We start from the raw sequence: 20,265 nt of genomic DNA, 5'->3' as shown, positions 1-20,265 counted from the left end.
CAGATCCTCAGCACCATAGGCCAGCAATTTGTTTCCATTTACAGAAAACTAAACACAAGTACACCTCATAAAAACTAATCAAAAGTCAATCCATATGCAGAAAAAAGAAAAATCTTCATTTGCACATCTCAGACTTTGGAGAGGAACTAAAACTGTGTGATTCTGAGCACCATACAAGATTCTTTCTTCTTTTTTTCTTAAATAGGTTATGTGGAACAAATGATAAATATGATAAATGAAGGCTGTACAACAGGTCACAACTGTTCAGTGCCCGTAGGGAATTACCTTCATGATTTCTCTTCATCTCTCTTCATGACCTGCACTAGAATAAATTCTCACTTGTTACAAGTCTCCATAAATTAAGAATGAGTCATGAAGGTTAAACTCTTCATCCTGTTTTAGGAAAGCTTTTTGGGGCCAATTGCTGAAGCAATGCAGAAAGAAGTCAGTAATGATATAACATTATTATTGCCAGTCATTCTAATACTTTGTGTATCTCTTGAACATATTCATAAATGAGTTGGAAACGGAGTTGAATGGTGAGGTGACAAAGTCCACTTATCATAAGTAATCAAAACTAAATCTGATGGCAAAGAGCTGCAGTAGATGCTAGTCATTGTTCTGAATTGCAGGGTAATAAGAAAATGGCAGCTGGAATTGAGTACTGATAAATGCAAATGTGTTAGGAAGAAAATAATCTAAACTTAGGACAATAGACTTTAAATTAGTTTCAGTTATGACAGAGATTTTTAGAAGACTGTGGATAGCACAGTGCCTGGTAGACAACCAAAGGGTGTTCGTATGCTCAAAATTGCAAAAAACAAAGCTGTAGAGCAATGAACACCAGGATGTCCTTGTGTGCATACAGATACAAATTCACATACATAGAGCTGCATCTTCCATTCTATGTACGGTTCTGCTTCCTTATCTCAAAAAAGTTACAAAGGAGTTAGAATGACTGCAAAAAAAGAAAACCAGGATTGACCAGAGGCATGGCATGGCTCACACTGAAGGATACCTGGAAGCCTGCTGCTGCAAGGAGGTGGGTAGTGCTGAACCAGACTCCTCCCAGACATTTATTCCAGTCAAGAGAATATTTGTTTTCAGGTACAAATAACCAGGCAGAGCCAGACTGGCTTTTGTGGCAGTTGATCCTGGCTGGGCCCCAATAAAGCTACTCTATCACTTCCCTCCTCAGCTTGACAGGGGAGAGTAAATATAGCTAAAAGTGCGTGGGTCAAGAGAAAGACAGTGAGAGATTACTCACCAATTACCCTCACAGGCAAATCGAGTTGGGGAAATGAGTTTAATTCCTTAGCAATCATATCAGAGTAGGATAATGAAAAATAAGCCCAAATTTTAAAAACACTTTCCCGAACCCCTCTGTTCTTCCCAGGCTCAACTTCACTCCTTATTTTCTCTACCTCCTCTGCAACAGCAGCACAGGGGGTTGTGGAACACAATTTGTGGTCAATTTGTCATATGTTGTCACTGCTGCTTCTTCCTCCTCAGGAGGAGGACTCCTCACATTCTTCCCCTATGCCAGAGCGAAGCCCCTCCCAAGGAAGAACGGTTCTCCATGAACTACTTCAACATGGATCCTTCTCGCAGGCTGCAGTTCTTCATGAACTTCTCAGTGTCAGTTCCTTCCATGGGGTACAGTCCTTCAGGAATTCCCGCATGGGTCCCCCATGGGGCCACAAGTTCTGCCAGACAATCTGCTCCCGCGTGGACTCCTCTCTCTAGAAGTCTACAGGTCCTGCCAGGAACCTGCTCCAGTACAGGCTTCTCATGGCATCACAGCCTCCTTCAAATATACACCTTCTCTGGTGTGGGGTTCTCATAGGCTGCAGGGTGAAAGCCTGCCTCATCATGGTCTTCACCATGGGCTACAGGAGAATCCAGGGGAATCTGTGCTCCCCTGCCTAGAGCACCTCCTCCCCCTCCTTTTCACTCTAGTGTGTGCAGGGTCTTTTCTCTCCCATGCTCTCGTTCCTCTCTCTGGCTGCAGTTTCTGTCACACAGGAACTATTCCCCCTTCTTCAATGTGTTATCCCAGAGGTACTACCACTATTGCTGATGGGCTCAGCCTTGGTCAGGGGCAGGTCCATCTTGGAGCCAGCTGGCATTGGCTCTATCAGACACAGGAGAAGCTTCTTGTAGCTCCTCACAGAAGCCAGCTCTGTAGCCGTCCCACTTCCAAAACCTTGCCATATTAACCAAATACAGCTTTTCACACATCTTAATTCTTAAGTTACTGACTGTAGAGCTCCCATGGAGCTGCAGTTTCAATTAGAGATGCCACATTAAGGACATCAATGTTGCTACGCAAATAGGCTGAAACAACTGATATTCCATGATTCTATCTCTTCCTCACTCAGCTCTGAACCAGGATCATCTTCTCAGCACCAGGTGAGAGGCATGAAATGCAAAGAGAAGAAACAAGCTGGGATTGAATGGCCATTTCTAGTGACCACTGGCTGCCCTTTTGTCCAGCCCTGATTTGCTGTGGCAATCTGTCACAACAGTTCCCTTCCACAGAGCTGCAGGTATGCATCACCAGCACTGCAAAGGCAGCAGGCATTTCACAGGCAGCTCATTATTATTTGTCTTTAAATTCTCAGTCTGTTAGCAAAATTATGCTTGTTACAATGATCTGTTGTGTGTTAACAGGCTTCTTCACATCCTCTGTAAAACCTTTCTGCCCTGAGGTCCAGAGTCTTGGTGGGGATAACAGTGGCTAAGAATATGTTTTCAGTAAAGTAGGCCTGCCTCTAGATGCATATGAAGAATTGTCCTTCTCCCCATATATTTCATTTGGACTCGACCCAAAGAATCACTTTACCTTGAAACTTTCACCAGAAAAATAGAGGAAGAGAATATTTCAGAGCAACTCTTGTGATCCATCCATCTGCTGACAGCTGAACAAAAGGATGATCCTGCATCTTTCAGGATACGTATGAAGGGCAGGCTAGGAAATTAATGTCTTTCTTGAGAATGAGTTTTGACCCACACTGCTGAGGAATATTCTTATTCTTGGTGTCTTGGTGTCTGCAGTTGCCTGTAGTTTTTAAACTGGGTTCTGGTTAACTAGAAAGAAAATTTTTTCCCTGTAGTCCCACAAAGTCTAATAACCAACATATTATTTGGAAATTTCATAGCTGCTTTCCCCTTCCTCATACACATGGGCCTGTGGATGTATCTGAACTAGAAAAACTAGTTCACATTTTAAAATGTGCCTGAACAAGACAGATGTTTTTTAGGATGCACCTGGTCTTGGACAGACAACTCACTTCTAAAACGTACTTCTTTTAGTAGTTTGAACATTACTTTAATATTACTGGTAATCTATTGTTTTAGACGCCTTTTCTTGAATGGCTGAATATAGTTTCATGTTTTCATTTCTTTACTTCATGTCTTTACTCTTATTTTGCTTTATCAGTTCCCAGAGTACACCTGAGATCTCAAGGCACTGCAAGTCAACATGCTACAACATCCAGTGTAATTTGTCGTTTGACTTTCCACATACTAGTATTTCACATGTCACTCACACCGTATGTGCACCTGAACCCATTATGTTTGATTATAAATTTCTGGTTGATAGAAAACTATATTCACAGGCATTTACTGAGTGTAATTACTAAGCAGGAACTATCACCCTGAATCAGTTACCCATGGTGTAAGCATATTTTAGCAGTGATTTTTGGAAAAGGTGGGAGTAAATGTCATGAGTATCAGTGATACAAGACACCTGTGCTACATAGGGATACTTCCTCCAAAATTTTATATTTCACATTCAGCTGTAATAAAGCATAACTTTTAGTCTGTGCCTCAGTAATTAAATTTAAAGTGGAGTTGAAATAGAGTTATTTGAATGATTACATAGTAATCTACTTAGCTATCAAAACACGTATGTCACGGTGCATTAGGAAAACAGACCTGTTTCTATTGGAGCAGTCAGTACCAAGAGTACATGTTTGGGGTCAATGGCAGACCAAGTTAAAGGTTGGTTAGATGCAGAACAAGTCCAAACCCAGGGGGTGTACACAAGTTTTTCAAAGGTATCTGAAATAAATGGGAATTAGATGACAAAGTGTTTTTCAAGATATAGCCCAAATGATGCAGAAAAGCCATTGCTGGCAGACCCAGCACCTGAATATGCTACAGGCACATCTGTATGGATGAATGGGCAATTGCACCCCTGTGCTTCTCAGTGACTTCATCACACAGCTCCTGGCAGCGTTTGTCAACATGTGCTGTGTTCCAGGCTGATGGAACTATTCTATTTCTGCATGCCTGAACAGTGTGGGTGTAAATTAGCTCTAATCCAGAAGCAAATTGGCTCTGCTAAGCAGTGCAGCGTGTGGTGACTTTATACCGTTGCTAGACAGGAAGGGCCTTCAATCTGTGGTTCAGAAAGGAAAAGTATCTCTATTTTTCTCGTGAAGGAACAAGACAATATTCCTTTGAAATAATTGATTTTAAAATAATTTATTTAAACTCCTTCAATAGTCAGTGAAGAGACACTTGTATCTCCCAAGGTTGATCTGTGACAAATAGATAACTTGGACTGGAACTATGTGTCTCTATCGTGTAGACAGAACCTGAAATAATCTTGCAGTTGTCTCCAGTTAGTGGGCATACAGTTCCTCCTCCAGCTGTAGGATCAGTTCATTTCTGCAAAACTAAATGCCTGGCTGGCAGTCCAAGAGGCACAGGTCGCCAGCGGTCTGCAGTTGCATCTGCCTTCTCTCTGGGTGTCAGGTAACCAACAGCATCTCGTACAGCACCAACCACCACTTGTGAGGCAGCTGCACTTGAGCCATAACTACCTAGCCATGGGGACAGGAGGCCAAGAACAAGCAAGTCACAAGTGTGCACATTAAGGAAGAGCTAAAGACTCATGACATCCACTATTGTTAGTGATTTGATGAGGTTGCTACTTGGACCCAGGTCTCCCCAAATGCGAGCCTGCTATTACACAAGCACACAGAAGCATTGTATTACATTTACAGCTCTGCAAGTGTTGGTTCTTTACAAAAACTCTAAAGTGAAGGGAAATTATTTGAGCTTACAGACTCTAATTTTCAGTTTGGACTGATGTTGCTCAGTGATGAGTGTTGACTGTGCTCCAGTCAGTCCTTAAGTCTGCCCTGACCTTCCCCAAAGTTCCTCTAGTGTCTTCCTTGTTTACCTGAAAATGCTTAGTAAATTCATACACTTTTCAGTGATTACTATTTTCCTGAAAGCACTACTGATATTATTCTGTAAACAAGCTGAAGAAGAGAAAAGCCCACTATAAACTCTGCCGTGGTTACCTCTCCTCTGTTAGGTGTAAAGAGGGTTTATTTAATAAAAAAGAGCATTAGCCATATACAACTGTCTTTTTGAGATAGTTTTAATTAGATATATAATTATTTTAATTATAAACTCTCCATGGTTGGAACTCTTTTGAATCTTTCCTCATTTTTCAGGTGTTTAATTCCCTTTCTTCCATTTCTACTCCTTTTTCTTCTTATCATGCATCTTCCCCCTTTATTGTTTTCTGCCCATTTTTTAAAGGCAGAATATGGGCAGTCTTCCATAGTGCTCAGTTGTTAGCATGGTCCCTTGCATAATTTTTCCCAGACAAAATCACTGTCTGAAGCAACTCCCTTTATGTTGCAGCAGTCAGCACGGACCAAAGGCTGCCTAATAGGCAGCTGTAATACAACAGCTCTGGTTTGAAGATGAGAGAGCTTAGCTGTAAGTAAGCAAACCAGCCTGTGCCACTTAGCTTCCAGGCATCAATCCCTAACTCATTTTTCCTTCTGGTGTGAGCGTAACCAATGCCTAAAATACAGAAATTACATTCCCATGCAGCACTCTGTTTGCTGCCTGTCATGAGAGCCCGCAGTGTACCAATGAGCTATGGGAAGTGGATGAATAGTTTGGCAGATGTTGCATCAGTTTGTTCTGATATATGATGCTGTGAAAATGTCACAGAATTTGGCCAGAGACTTACCTCTGTTCACGTGTCCTAATCACATGCCAACTCCTCACCCTGCACCCTGTTTCCTTTGGAAGCAAATCTGACCATGAAGGGGCAAGATGGGATCTGCAGCTCACACCAACAGGTTGTAGACAATCCATGAGTATATTTCTTCTCTTTTGTTAGCATGTTTCCTTAAAATTTACACTGAGCAAAGGTTAGTGTTTTCTTGTTTATGGATGGAAGTGTAAAATAAACACATTTCCTGAACTTCTGGTCAGCTCATCAGCTTGTTTTTGCTAAGTTTTGGTTTTGTTTTTGTTTGTTTTTTTTTTTTTTTTTAAAAAAAAAAAGCAAAGACAGGAATCTTCACTCATTTCTGATATATTTAGTGGCTATTTTGTTTTGAAAAGCAAAAATAGTCTTCCCAAATATGCTTATTTTGTTAAAAGTAACCTGATTGGTATGTTTTGCTCAGTTCTTTCTTCTTCTTTGTTTTACTTTTTCACTGAAAATGTAGTTGAATGAAAAGCTGGCAGATGAGAACTAGTAATCAGAATAATGGAGATATAACAGAGTAATACTCATCTACAATTATAAAATATTGCCAGCTTCTTAATTTTTTACAAAAAAATAGAACACAGCAAAAACAAATTTATAAGAAAAACCTTTAAAAATGCAGGCAGGCAATCTAGTATCCATGTATCAAACTCTGTTCTTGTTCCTCACAGTGGCAGCCAGATGAAAAGTGAAGCTGCTTATTGTCCTAAAGTATAACTAAGTCACAGTTAGTTATCAATATTTCTACAATCATTGCCTGCATGATGGCAGAAAAATAATGGGGGAAGTTTCCAAAGTATAGGATGCACCCACCTATAACCCATTATTTTTTAAAAGGTGTGCACACTGCAAGACCTATGTATTACTGCCAAAAAAAATGCCCTGATTTTGTAGTATGTGCACTTTTACTGATGTACATGAGTTCCTATAAAGCCTAAATAAGGAATTTTACAAATTATAAGATTTTGTAAGCGCTTGGAGAAGTGACTCTGGTTTTCTGGCTAAAGCATGAAAGATCATGGGTGCCATGAATATTTTCACCCTGTTTCAAACGAAGGGAAATGAGTCTTTTTGTGGCTGCTGGATGAGCTGATCCAGAAATGAGCAGGTATGACCAACATTGTTAACTTTCACCTGTCAACTACTGAACACTCATTATTCAGCTCAGAGAAGTGAATCAAAACATGTTTCTCATGGTGGTTATGCCAACACATAAAGTTCAAGCTACCCAGCAGCTTTCTGTTTATAGTTTCTATTACACTCCAGGGTACCAATATTGAGGGTGGTTCTGGACTTTGGGATGACAGTGTAAGTCCTTTTGAGTCTCCACAGTACAAATCCTTCTGTTCTGTCTTGGAAAAGTTTATCTGCATAAAACCACTCCAAAATGTGAGGAACTCTGTACTTGTTCCACAAGGAAGAAACAAGCAAGTCTTATTGCCACAGTTAGACTCCAAAATCTCATTAACTCTTTCTTTTTACACCCTTTGAATGGAATTAAAGGAGAGGGGTGGGGATCTAATTTGTGGAGGTGTACAGTGCCATAAATATACCAAACTCTTTGGTTGAGAGTTTCATCTTTGTCTGCAACTGAGCAAGGAATCCAGTTCTGATGAAGAATACAACCAGCCACTAACCATCTCAATTTCTTTAGAAAGCAAATTCTGGACCATTTGGTAAAACAGTGCTTCATTGTCATTAAAATAGATTTGTTGTCTTCAGGGACAGGTAGTGGTGGGATGAGAAGAGTTAAAGCATCACCACCTTGAGGAAGCAGTCACAGTGACCATGTCTGATTTATTCATGCAGGCAATTTTGCTTGTGTTTTTATCTGAATTTTGTCAGATCGTTACCACACCAAATTAAAACGAAAATTAAAAACAAGTAGTGGGCAATAGCAGGGGCACCAAACTGACTCCTTGCCTGCCCTCAGTGCCAAGATATCTCACCCCAGCCTTGGCTACCCACAACTAGCTACTCTCTTTGCTGCACACGCTGGGTATTCCCCATTATCCCAGTGAGATATTGCTACAGTAAGCATCCTTACTTTACGGTGTTCACCTCTACAATGTTATACCACTCTGTAAAAATTATTTTCATTTTTCCTGGAATCTGTGCAACTCCAGAATATCCAGCAATTTTAATTATATGACACAAGTGCAGAATTTCTATTTTCTATAACCAGGATAGCAGGAAAGCAGTGCCTTTTCCTGCCACTGGTTTCTTCTCCTTCTTTTACAGAATTTCATTGCTAGATTTTTCCTACAGAGAACAAGGTCTTAGTGTTGCATTTTGAAAGAATATTGTATTTCAGAGTTCTTTATTTACAAATAGATATTCTAAAAATACATGATTTGGACATAAGAGTCTTTACTGTTTTTCTGAAATCGCCCTTGTAACTTCTGTATCTGTGCTCCAGTAGACAAAACACAGTGATGTGCGCAGAAGCGTGTAGCTGAAAAGTATTATTCTTCTTTGAGCACAGTCATTCCCCATGACAGATCACGTTTTCTTTTTTCTTCTGATTCAGACATGTTCAGAATTAGCCTTCTAGCAAGGCCATCTGGATGAGACATCAACACTATTTCTGTGTAGCTCCTAAATTATAGAATTGAGGTGGGTTTCTATTTAGCAAGCTGTATCCCAGGATTCATGAATTTGGAAAGATAGCATAGACATTTCTCATCTGTCCTGACCTCAGATCCCCTCTCTTGTGAAGAACAGCTGGGATAAATGTTCCACAGATTTATCTACTCCCCAGAAATTCTTTCAAGAGATGTAAACGTTTCCATTCATAGAATTTTTTTTCCTACAATAAACCCACAGTTTTTTAAGCTCATCTTATTATGCCCACCTTCTCTTCAAACAAAAAGTTGTTTTCTCCAGAAAAATGTTTGAAATATCAACAGGCCAAGGTAAAATGCTACATCTAAAAATGGTAAAGCAAATCCACTGCCCAGTCAGATATTTTCTTTCCTCCACACTCAGGACACCAGATTTGCAACACTGGAAAATTTGTTTTCAAATTTTCCATAATAAGATTTTCCTGTAGGATCTGGTACATGTGGAGTCTCAGAGAAGTGGTAGTTCTGCCTGGCTTGAATTCTCTTCTGTAAGTAGAGACTGTTCTCAATGTTTGCTGAGTATATGCCTACTGTTTAAAACCTGTCACTTTTCTGAGGCTTTAGTTTCACACTGACAGCCTGGCAATACCCATTGGTGAGTACATCCGTTTGCATAAAGATGTTATCTTTATGATATAACCTGGCCAGAGCCAGACAAGAGTGGCAAGCAGTGTAACAAGGCTGTGCACAGCTCTTAAACACAGCAGCTATGTTTTGTAAGCCTGATGTCACTGCTCTATATTGCTGTAGGGATTTTTTGATTAACAATTTTTCCCTGACCTTTGAATGCCCTTCCACTGACCCATATCTGATTCAAGATCCAGCATTGGAAATCAATACTGCAAGAACTTGACTATAATACCTCAGTATTAAGATAATAGGGATCTTAAAAACCTCTCCATAGCTCACACAGACACTTTACCAAAAATACCGATGAAGCCTAAGACTTGATTGAAGGCTCATTTACTTTTCTTGATATGTTCCTATAGTGGTTGGTACAGCTTCTTTATTCCTCACTGCTGGGGAGGAGATTGTTCAGTGCTCAGTGTCATGCACTATCAGTATTGGATATATCAGTGGTGAGGGGAAGGCAATCTCTGCTTATCTCTTTGTTGGTTCATCAGAACTACTCCATTCTCAGCATATCTGCCTCTGAGACTATTTATGTATTTGTACAGGATTGTCATGGATTAAATGTAATAGACACTGTTCAAACTCATTTTCATCATCCTTTCCTTGCAGTTTTGGTTTGTGGTTTTGTTTTGTTTAGTTTTTATTTTCTTTCCTACAAGAAGCTACTAGAAACACTTGTTCACATTCTTCATCCACAGCTGACCATTTTGCCATTTATTCTCAATCAATAGTATTCAGCACAGGAATGGTCCACACCTGGTTCAGATCCACAGCTAATCCCCATCGAGTCATTAATTCTCCCTGGACCTTCAAGTTGTCACAGCTTATAGCTGCATCAGCTTAAAGGCAAGATAAGTCATTAACTGGAAAGCAGTTTCCTACAAATGATTTATTGCATTAGTGCCATTTTTAAACAGAATGGCCCAGACTGCATTTATTTTGCCATGATTAAAGGAACAGTGTCAAGGCACCCATGGTTTTGCAAAGCTGAGAACATCTAGTGGAAAAGCACCCCAGCTCTGGCCCCACGGAATCCAGAACGCAAGAACAAGAGATAAATTTCACTTCTGCAGCTGTCCAGGATTTTAACTGAAGAGACTGCTTGTCCACACGAAGCTGCTGTAGTGAGATTTGTTCAGGTGCTGACCTGAGCCTAGCAGCAGTTTGGATCTAGTTTGAAATAGAGATCAATTGCCTTTATTTCTACTAAAATTGCAGTGATTTGGGAGGAAGCCTTAGTCTCTTAGCAAAATAGAAATTTTGACAGTTATGCTGAATCTGCAACTTTTCATCCTTTTTTCTTTGAACTTATCTTGGTAAACAGCCTAAAGGCAAACTTTCAACATTTTTCTTCATCTAGTGAACAAAGCTGAGCTGTAAGCTCTTCCCTGGTGGTCTCTGAGTTTGCTACATCAGTAGATGTTTGTGATTTTCACACTGTCCTGCCATAGCTGTAGTGATCTTTTTTGCTCCAGCATTATATTTTCCATGCAAGCTTTTAACCAGTCTTCTGTTTTTACTTTTGTATTTTTGTATATTCAATAATGCATGTTTGTATAATTACCTATGTAGAATAACTGCAATTTGCTTGATTATATATGCCACCTTCTTTTCTTAATCATCACAGACACCAGACTGTAATTCCCTGTTTTATGCAGGCCTGTGAGCACAGAGCAGCATTTAGAGGCACAAAGCTCTCAGCTTCCATCATTCTCAGCAGCAGCTGCCTCCACAGCTGATGTGCAACTACAAGCAAACTCCCACATTACTTGGCACGTTCCTGCTCATTGCATCCTTTGGCTAATTGAGAGATGCAAGTACAAGCCTGTAGCATGCTTTGTCACCAGTTTATCCAGAAAAGTCTCCTGTGGGTATGGCTTTGATAGGAACACAAGGTTTCATCAGTCAGGCATGGCTTCAATATTCTTTTTGTTTCTATTTCGTAGCCACAACTTATCCAGCTCATCAGATTTATGACTATAATCATGTGAGATTCCTGGAGAAATAGAGTTCGCCCTCAGCTTCACCCCTTTATGTTTTCATTACTTGTCAAGACAGAAGTTGAGGCGCAGAAAAGGGCTGCAAAGAGTGACAGAGGTAGAAACAGAATCAGCGTCTCCCATGCCCATGATAACCTCCTACAGTGAAGTCCTTAATGCAATTTTAATCACCAAATAAAATGAATGATAAATTATTAAATTGTTAAATAACAGTTAAATTTTCACTACATTATCAGTTTAATAACCTATTGTTCGCTCTGATAGTTTGTAAATGTGGGTAGTGAATCTAGATATGGACACAGAAAATGTCTGAACAGGGAATACAGTGAAGCACTGCTAAAGCAATGTATTCCTTTAGTACTTAGATTCCCCATAATCTAATTATGCTTCACTAATAGACCTGAGGAATAGGAACAGGACAAAACAAAGTAAATGGAAATACATCAGCAACAGAAATCACCTCTGTAGAGAATGGGAAGTTTGAGACCGGTCAGTGGTATCTTTTGAACTCAGTATGGGCTTAATTTCTCTCCTTTTTCTGCTGTTCTCCTTTCATGCTGCCTTTGTGCCAGTTTGAGCAGTTTTCAAAAAATTAAATTGGTGTTTTCCTGCTTTAGGCTGTTATTGAGAGACTTCCTATTTTCCTACTACTTTGAACAGTACAGAATGCTTTTTCAGCATTTTATGAACCAAGTAAATAATAATAAATTCAGGGAGAAAGCACTTGCATGTCTGAGACCAACACAGTGATACCTCAGATCTCCATAGAGTCAAAATTTGTCTTACTACGCTATTTGGCAGCTTGCACAGGTTTGCGACTCACAGTTTACAACATGAGTTTCCAAGGACTGTAACCTTTTCTCTTGATGCCTACAAATACCTTAGTCTTCTAGGGGCAGGTAGCTCAGACCCTAAGGTGTTTCAAGACTTTGTCTGATTCAATTACTCTCCTGGAAGTCCCTTGGATCTTTTTTGAAGTCCTTATTTAAAAATCAAAACCAAACCCAAAACCAAACCCAAACAAACAAACAAAACTAGGATGCCATCACATTTACTGTGTCCTACTCCTTGGTGCCAAGACAGATTCAACAGTAAGTTACATGTTTCATTCAGCTGTGCAGAGGTTATATATTTCAATTTTCTGAGAGCCCACAGGTGAAAATCCACTCTCTTGATATTTTGTCAACATTCATTTGAACAACTGATTCTAAAGTTGTTTGACTGATGGTTTGACTGGAGACGATGGACAAATTTCTCATAAAGGAATGTCTCTAAGCTCATTTGTCATGATTACTGGTGAAGATATTTCATTGGCTTTTTAGCTAGGAACTCATATTTCCTACCTTATCCTCTAATATCTCAGTCATCCACCAGCCCATAGGCTTACTGCTAGCCATTGTATTTCTGGTACACTTGAAAAAAATCACCATTAGAGTAGATGGTTTTAGCAGTTTATTCCTCTAGTATGTCGTTTGGTTGTTTTGCGTTTTGTTTTTTTGGTTTGTTGTTTTTTCTTGTTTTGTTTTGTTTTGTCTGCTGTATAGCTTTTTATTTAGTATGCCTGTGTTTGTTTTTTAAGCAACCTGTTCGGACAGCATTTTCATTATTTTTACTTTAACTATTCTCCTTTATTTCTCTTTTTAGCTATGATAGAATTTTCATGTCCTTTCACATTCTCTTGCAAGTCTTCAGAATGCTGTCTCTGTAGTTTTTATGCCACTTGGAAGTATTTTTTACCCTTTAAAATTGATCCTTTATATTTCATTTTTACATGCTTTTCCGTTGATTATTTTCTACATATTCAATGCTACTTTCAATTATTTTTTTTTTAATGTATCATATGTACCACTTGTAAAAACTGTAACAAATAACTTCTTCCCTGGTGTCTCTGGTGCCAACTCTTGGTGCATTTTTCAGGAATATGCCTACAGCTCTTTCTCATTTTGAGAAAACAAACACTCAGCTAAAAATTCCTTCAAAACAGCAGCTGTTCATGTTTAAAAAAAGTTAAAAATTGGTCTCTACCTCATAGCTTCTTTACACCTTTCTTGGAAGCACTTAAATTGTGTCTGTGTTTGGAGGAAACCCTGAATATCACAAGGAACACAATTTGATCGCAGAAGTCACTACCAGTGTTGAACAGAAATGCTGAGAAGCTCAGTGATAGAACAGTTGCTGGGGACTGCAGGTTCTGCTAGGGCTGTTGCTGTTGTCTAGAAAATTATGTCAAAAGAAGATGACTTAACACTCTTTAAACAGCATAGGATTTTGTTGTTGTTCCTTAACCACCTAGGAGCCTCTGATAATATAGGAAGTAATAACTAGAGGAATCCTGAATATGCTTTAATCTCATGTGTTTTTCTCTTGTACTGGTGAGGATTAGTGACAGTTTTGTAGGACAGCACAAGGGAGCAGCTGCTTATTGCTGTTGAGTGCTCATCAGCCTCGAGCTGCCTGGAGGTTTTGTCCAGTTACAGCCTGAGCAGAGGTGTTAAGCCACAGAAAGCACTCTCCTCGGGTGTTTGTTTATGACACGTTTTAATGGGAGCAGTATTTGACCGAGACCAAGAGCCAGGTACAGATATTTAGAAGGAAGCAATCATCAATGTTTAGAAGAAATGGCAGCTATAAGGCCCAGGGAGTTAATAGAGATTTAATGGCACAGGAATCTGGCTCATACACAGGTGTATGGGGCTGTCCAGAGGACAGGCAATGGCTGCCATTCTGATACAGTTATCTGCTCACGTTAGCTATATCAATGTTTTAACCTTTGGCAGGTTAAGAAGACAGCAGGATCAAAGTGGACAAACTTCCAGCATGGAGAGCAGAGCATCCCTTCAGAGCCATGAGAAACTCCAGGATGGACATAACAACAATTTACTGGGACACGGCTGCACAAGAGGCTGCAGCAGCTAGTGAGCCACGACCCCACACACATTTCCACCCCAGGAGGGTATGGAAGGGTTCTCTGGGTGCATGCCTTCATCTTCACCCCTCAGATCCTGGGACATCTGACTCCTCCAAAAGCAGGAACCCCAGCCAAGGACAAACCCACAGAGCACACTGGCTGAGAATTTTCACCTTTGACCCTGCTCTTCTTTTGGCTCTGCCACTGGAAAAATTACCATCAGCAACAAAATACAGTTTTATAAGTAAGTGTGAGTTACCTTTTCAAAATCCTGGAAGAAAACTTGAAGCAATTTATGAGGCAGCCTCTCAAAGCTTGCCATGTTTCTGGCTATTTGTAAGAGACAAAGTTGTGTTTGGGCCAACTTTATGTTACCCTTTCTGTCTTGGTTAATTAAAATGGTCCAGCTTGGAATTTTGTGAACTGCTGGACCCGGGTGTTTCTGAGCACCTGCTGTTGAGTTTATAACAGATGTATACGATGTAATAGGTCAAACACTGAAAAATTTCATTTAAATACCTGAAGCCCATTGGAAAAGTTGCAGCATGAGTGTATTCAGATTGTTCGTTAACTTTATGCGTTCTGTTTTGTAGTAAAAGATGTGACCTCGACCAAGTCAAAGTTTTGTTTGTGACCTTAGTGGATGCAGGATCAGACACATTAGTAGCATTTGATAATCATGACAAAGAAAGACCTTTTTATTTGTAACAGGCTGACTGAGCAGAAAAGCTGCTTAGTAAGGAGAGCTAAAAACAAAAAATTTGCTCAAATCCATGGTCAGGTGTTATAAAACATAAGAAGTTACATGTGTCTCTGTTGTTGTTGATCTGTTCTAGATGAGAACCATCTTCAATGGATAGAAATACTTCATCCAAAGTGTTGCTAACATGAAAGCTTTTTTTTTTTTAAACAGTACCCACAATTCCAAACTTTTATGGTATTTTACACCTTGTACATCCACATTTTGATAATAAATGCATGCTAGTTCTGTCCTATTGTGCTTTTATTTTTAAGGATTACCATCAGTAAGTAAATTTCATTTCAACTTTTTAAAACAAGTAAGTTAGGCTTTTGGAAGTGAAAAACATTTTATTTGTAACAATCTATTTTTACTGTATTGTTTCCATTTTATCTTTTACAAAACAAAGTTCTTTGTAACTGAATCTATTTTAAAATTTGTTTTCACATTATATGTAATTTTTTGCCAAGAGTTTTTCAGAAAATACAGTTTTTTATCACTCCATGAAATGATATGGTGTTCCTATCAACCACAGAGCAGTTTACAAATATACCAAGGGAAAGATTTTTTATCTGTCATGAGCATTGTGTTGGTCTACTTGCTTAATAAGGGCACAGACTAGAATCAATTATTTCATGCTCATGACTTTTTTTTTTTTTGCTTAATATCTTTTTCACTTGAGAAGGACCAGGGTGGATAACATTTCACATAACACCCATTGTTCTGTTCCAGTCAAAATGCATTATGATCTCAGATCTTGATCTGGATCTTTACCCTAGAAAGAAATGAAATTTTTTTTTTTACTTGAGTAATGCTACAGAAATTAATAATATATTGAGTGCTTTCAGGACCTGTGGTGTTTCAGATGATGTAGATTAGAGCCATCGAGATTTTGGAAGTGGGGACAGAAATTTATTAAGATTTTCAATGTAAAAAAACATTAGGGAAAAAGAGGAAAATGCACATTGGCTTTTTTTTTTTTTTATGATTACAGTTATTTTGAGCAAGCAGAGTTATTGTATGTGATCTTCAACAACATCAACCACATAGGATGCAACTATACTAGCACCTTAATTCAGGCTGAAAGAGCATTTTTTAACTACTCAACCTTACAGCCCTACTGCATTGTGGTTCATATTGTAGCACAGAAATAATATTTTTTTTGGGTGACACAGAACCAGAAGATTTGCTAATACAGAGCACTTAATAGCATGCATCCTGCCCTGGGCCTGTAGACCACAGGAATAGGTGAAAGCAAATCTTAAACTTCTCCAAATGTGCCTCACATCCTGCCTGCTAATGCACACACAGCCACCAAGAAGCCTGGGTTTACAGAATGAAAAGTTTATAGAATGAAAGTTTCACAGCCTTTAGACTGTAAGAAGTTCATCAATGACTATTAAAAACTTGGGGAATATCCTGCAGATAGAATTTAATTAGCAGTAGGATTCTACCAAACATTTGCAGTCTGGTCTGTCTGGCTGGTGGGTGTCTTTATCAACGCTTTACTAAGCTGTTTAAGAGGACACTGGTTATTCAATAGATGGCATCTACTTAAATGTGTTGCACAGAGCATTGTGCACGAATGCCAGCTCAGTCAGACACTTTAATTTCACGCTTGTTGCAACATGGTCATTTCTCAAGACACTCTACTGCTTGCAAAAAAAAAAAAAGAAAAAAAAAAGAAAAAAAAAAAAAAAAAAAGATGAAATCATGGCACAAGTCAGCTCTTTCTGGAGTCCATGGACAGTTCCACTGACTGCAAGCTGAAACTTATGCTCATGAAGTGCTGGGGTTAAACCCCCAGCCCTGAATGAGAGTTGGCATGTGGGTGATGCCCACAACCAGGACCCTCCTGATTGTTTTTCACCCAGGATCTGGCAGCCTTGGGTGGGAAGTGATTAGGAGATCACCACCAGCTGCCCCCACCTTCCACATTAACTTGGAGATGCGGCAAGAAGCAACCACTATAAGAACTGACTCTGCAGTGTAGTTAGGTGATTTGTTGTGTATGTGGTGTTCTGGCTGTTGAAAGAGCTCACCAACTCTTCACAGCAAGTGAAGCTCCCAGGATGGTGGGGCAAGAGAATTGGACTGATCACCGGGGTCCTTCCATCTGCCATGGCGTAATTCTGGAGTCAGCTTGCTCCCTTCTGCACACCCTGTGCTGTGAGTGAATATATTGACATGTTCTGCCCTCCAGTGGTCTGGCACGTTGGATCTCATGTGTGGTTTAAGGGTGGAGAGAGGACTTTGACGGCTGGTTTGCCTGTTGATGATAATAATTCTTCTTAGTTGGGTAAGTGTCAGCAGAAGAGCTGAATATAATTATCTTTGTTTATTACACAGGTCAGAGAATACCCTCAGCTGTACTGTGGAGATCCGATATAGAATCATAAAATCATAGAATCAAGCATAGAATGCCTTGAGTCAGAAGGGACATTTAAAGGTCATTTAGTCCAAACCTCTTGCAGTGACCAGGGATGTCTTCAACTATATCAGGTTGCTCAGAGCTCAGTCCAATCTGAACCTGAATGTTTCCAGGGGCAGGGCTTCTACCACCTCTCTGTGCAGCCTATACTGTTAGCTCATCTTTCCTTTCACCCAGCATATCTCTAAGGAATGGTCCTGTTGTGAGAGTCCTTCTTTTTTCAGAAGAAAAAAGAGAGGTCATTCTCTATAATATGTATTTTGTAAGGACAAACCAAGTACTACAAGAAAAGTCACACAGCCTGGGAATAAGCCTGAGCAGTGCTTGGCTGGGACATGTCTCCACTGGTCTTACACATAAGGAACATGTACACACCAGCAGCTGAGCTAGCTAGATCTGAAAAACAAAGAGGGGAAAAAAGATGGGTTTAGGATATGGTGCAACTGGTCTGTCTTGATGGTCTCTTTTAGCAGATGGTTCTCCCTGTAGCTCTGCCTCCATGGAGTATAACGTCAGTATACACAGCTTGGATGTGGACATGCACATTGTGCATTGACGTTTAGTCAGATGAATCTTGTTTGTGATGGCACAGACAATTTGTGGAGATGCAGTCTATGCCTTATGAAAAAAAAATGGGGACATTTCTGATCATTTCAACAGGGGTAAGAACTGTTTAAATAGTTTTTATCCTTACATGCAAAAGTGGTATTTGAGAAATTACACAGAAGCAGACTCTTACATTGAATACTGTCTTGCTTTCCAGCGGAAATGAAAATGGGCAAAGCAACCTCAGTAAGATGCAGAAGGTTGTTACAAAACACTCAGTGAGATAGAGGGGAAAAACAAAGCGAGGCAGTCATAAAGCCAAAAGAAACTCCTTGGGACTCATTTATTCAATACACCTTTATTGTCTTGCAAAAGCAGCCAGTGATCTTAACTCCCAAAGCCTCGTCTGGTTTCTCCAAGTCATTTCAAGGGTAAAATATCTTTCTCATTTCAGTTCCAGGGAAGAGGGAAGGAAGTTTTAACACAGCTGGAAAAGCAGTTTGCTGCTACGACATTTTATTGCAATGCCACTTGCTCTGTGGTGTTACAGTTCTGATCACACACGGACACTCCCAGAGCATCACACCACATTAAACTCTGACAGATTTACTTTCTGTTCCATTTGTACCTTTTACATTGCATATTAAATATTGGCATCATACTGTAAATGTTTACTTACAAACTGTGATAATACACAAGTGGCTCCCTTTCATCTGTAGTCTTGGCAAAAATTATCAATGAAATATTTCCAGAAGTTTTTCCTGTAGACTGTAGGGGGAGAGGGGTTGGTTAAAGATCTTGGCACACTAGTCAAAATGACATCAAAGTACATAACGGAGGAAATACTAGAGCAATGCATCCGTTCTATTCATGTAGATATTTCCTGCTTCCAGAAGTATGTGACCACAATTTCAAACTGATTTCTGAATGTTTAAACCTAAATATTGGTGCATTGGGATGTACTGATGACTGTGGTTGGCTGGATAAGACCCAAAGCATTTTTCTGTTTTCCAGTTGGGTAGCTATGCCAACACTGCTGCCGTGAAAAAAAGTGCCTGACAAGATAAGAGAAGCCTAGATGTTTTGGATATTTGTATCCAAATTGGTGCATTTACTGTTTTGGTGGGAGCTGGAAAGCAAGGAGATATTCAAAGTCCATTTAATTAAAAAACCACAGGCACCTTCTTGAACTTCCACTGCTGTAGCTCCTTTCCCAAGAGGAGACCTTGAATAAATCACCGTCCTGCAAATAATCCACATTATTTATCCTTCTGTATCACAGATTTTCCCTTGACTAAATAAGCTCATCTATGCAGGCTCCAAATAAGAAGCAAGTGAAGGCTTGACCCAGCCCGTTTGCAGTGCTGGGCTGTTCAGACTCTGCCTTGTACAGCATAAGGAACAACTTACAGCAGCTGCTGGAGCCAAAGCCCTCAGTCCTGCTAGGAAAAGCAGAAATTTTCTCCTATGCAGCAGCTGTAATTCAGTCCCTTAGTACATGCTGCCGATGTGCCCTGTGGTAAATTTTGAATGAGGAATAATGTAAAGTTTTTATAGATCCTCTGCTGCCACTGAAAAACCTCCATGGTACATTGGTGAGATATTTAAGCGAGAGATTTGCAGTTCTTCCTCTCGATTGTATACTTGTGGCTAAATAACTATTCTCATGCATATTGTCCTTAATCAACTTAGCTTCCATCAGAGTAGTTACTTCTGTTTATCTGTATTTTAATGATTGGATCAACCACTCTGGTCATCAGGGAAGCAGGTTTTGATATTTTTAGCATTTGTTTAGCAATGCAAATTAGCTTGCTATAATCATATTTGTGAGAAGATACACAGTGCCATCAGGACCTTAATAACGACTGATATTAGCTATGCTCTATACATCTACGAACTTCACTCAGAGTCACAAACTTCCTTTTTTTGTAATTTTTAATTGGGAAGGAGTAATATATCTTATCAATTACACCAGTCTTTATGAAATAGTTGGTCTTCATGAATCCTTTCAGAGACTCAATATCATAACACAGGGTAGAAAGTTTTGTTGCTAAGTGTTTGTGGTTTTCTTTAGGTCCACTGAAAACAACACAGTAAGCATAAGAAAACCTCTGTAGCTTTCAATACTCATTAAGAGAAATACGACTGAGAACAATGCTAAAATGCAAGTACTTTTAAAGTCTATGCCCATGAATATAGAATTATGTAAAATCAGTGCCCTTTGAATGGAATTAGATTCAGTTATAAACACTTCTATAGGCAAAAATATGTTTGAACTAGTACTCTGGAGAATTTTTTGCGTCTTACCTTTTCACTGGTTTGATGTGTGTTATATTATGTCCATGAAGTTTTC

The 20,265-nt window shown here is 39.5% G+C and overlaps 1 protein-coding gene across 1 annotated transcript in view; it reads left to right on the top strand.

The window, feature by feature from the left end:
* STK32B (serine/threonine kinase 32B) overlaps positions 1-14,204 on the top strand; it is a 55,706-nt gene extending 41,502 nt beyond the window's left edge. Inside the window, exon 9 of the mRNA XM_008936928.1 lies at positions 14,066-14,204. Coding sequence (XP_008935176.1) covers positions 14,066-14,204 — 139 coding nt within the window. The remainder of the gene's footprint in view (positions 1-14,065) is intronic.
* Positions 14,205-20,265: the final 6,061 nt, after the last annotated feature.

Source organism: Merops nubicus, unplaced genomic scaffold (genome assembly GCF_000691845.1).
Source record: "Merops nubicus isolate BGI_N331 unplaced genomic scaffold, ASM69184v1 scaffold10410, whole genome shotgun sequence".
Taxonomy (NCBI): domain Eukaryota; kingdom Metazoa; phylum Chordata; class Aves; order Coraciiformes; family Meropidae; genus Merops; species Merops nubicus.
Note: the sequence above shows the minus strand (reverse complement) of the source record. Positions and strands in the feature narration are given on the sequence as shown.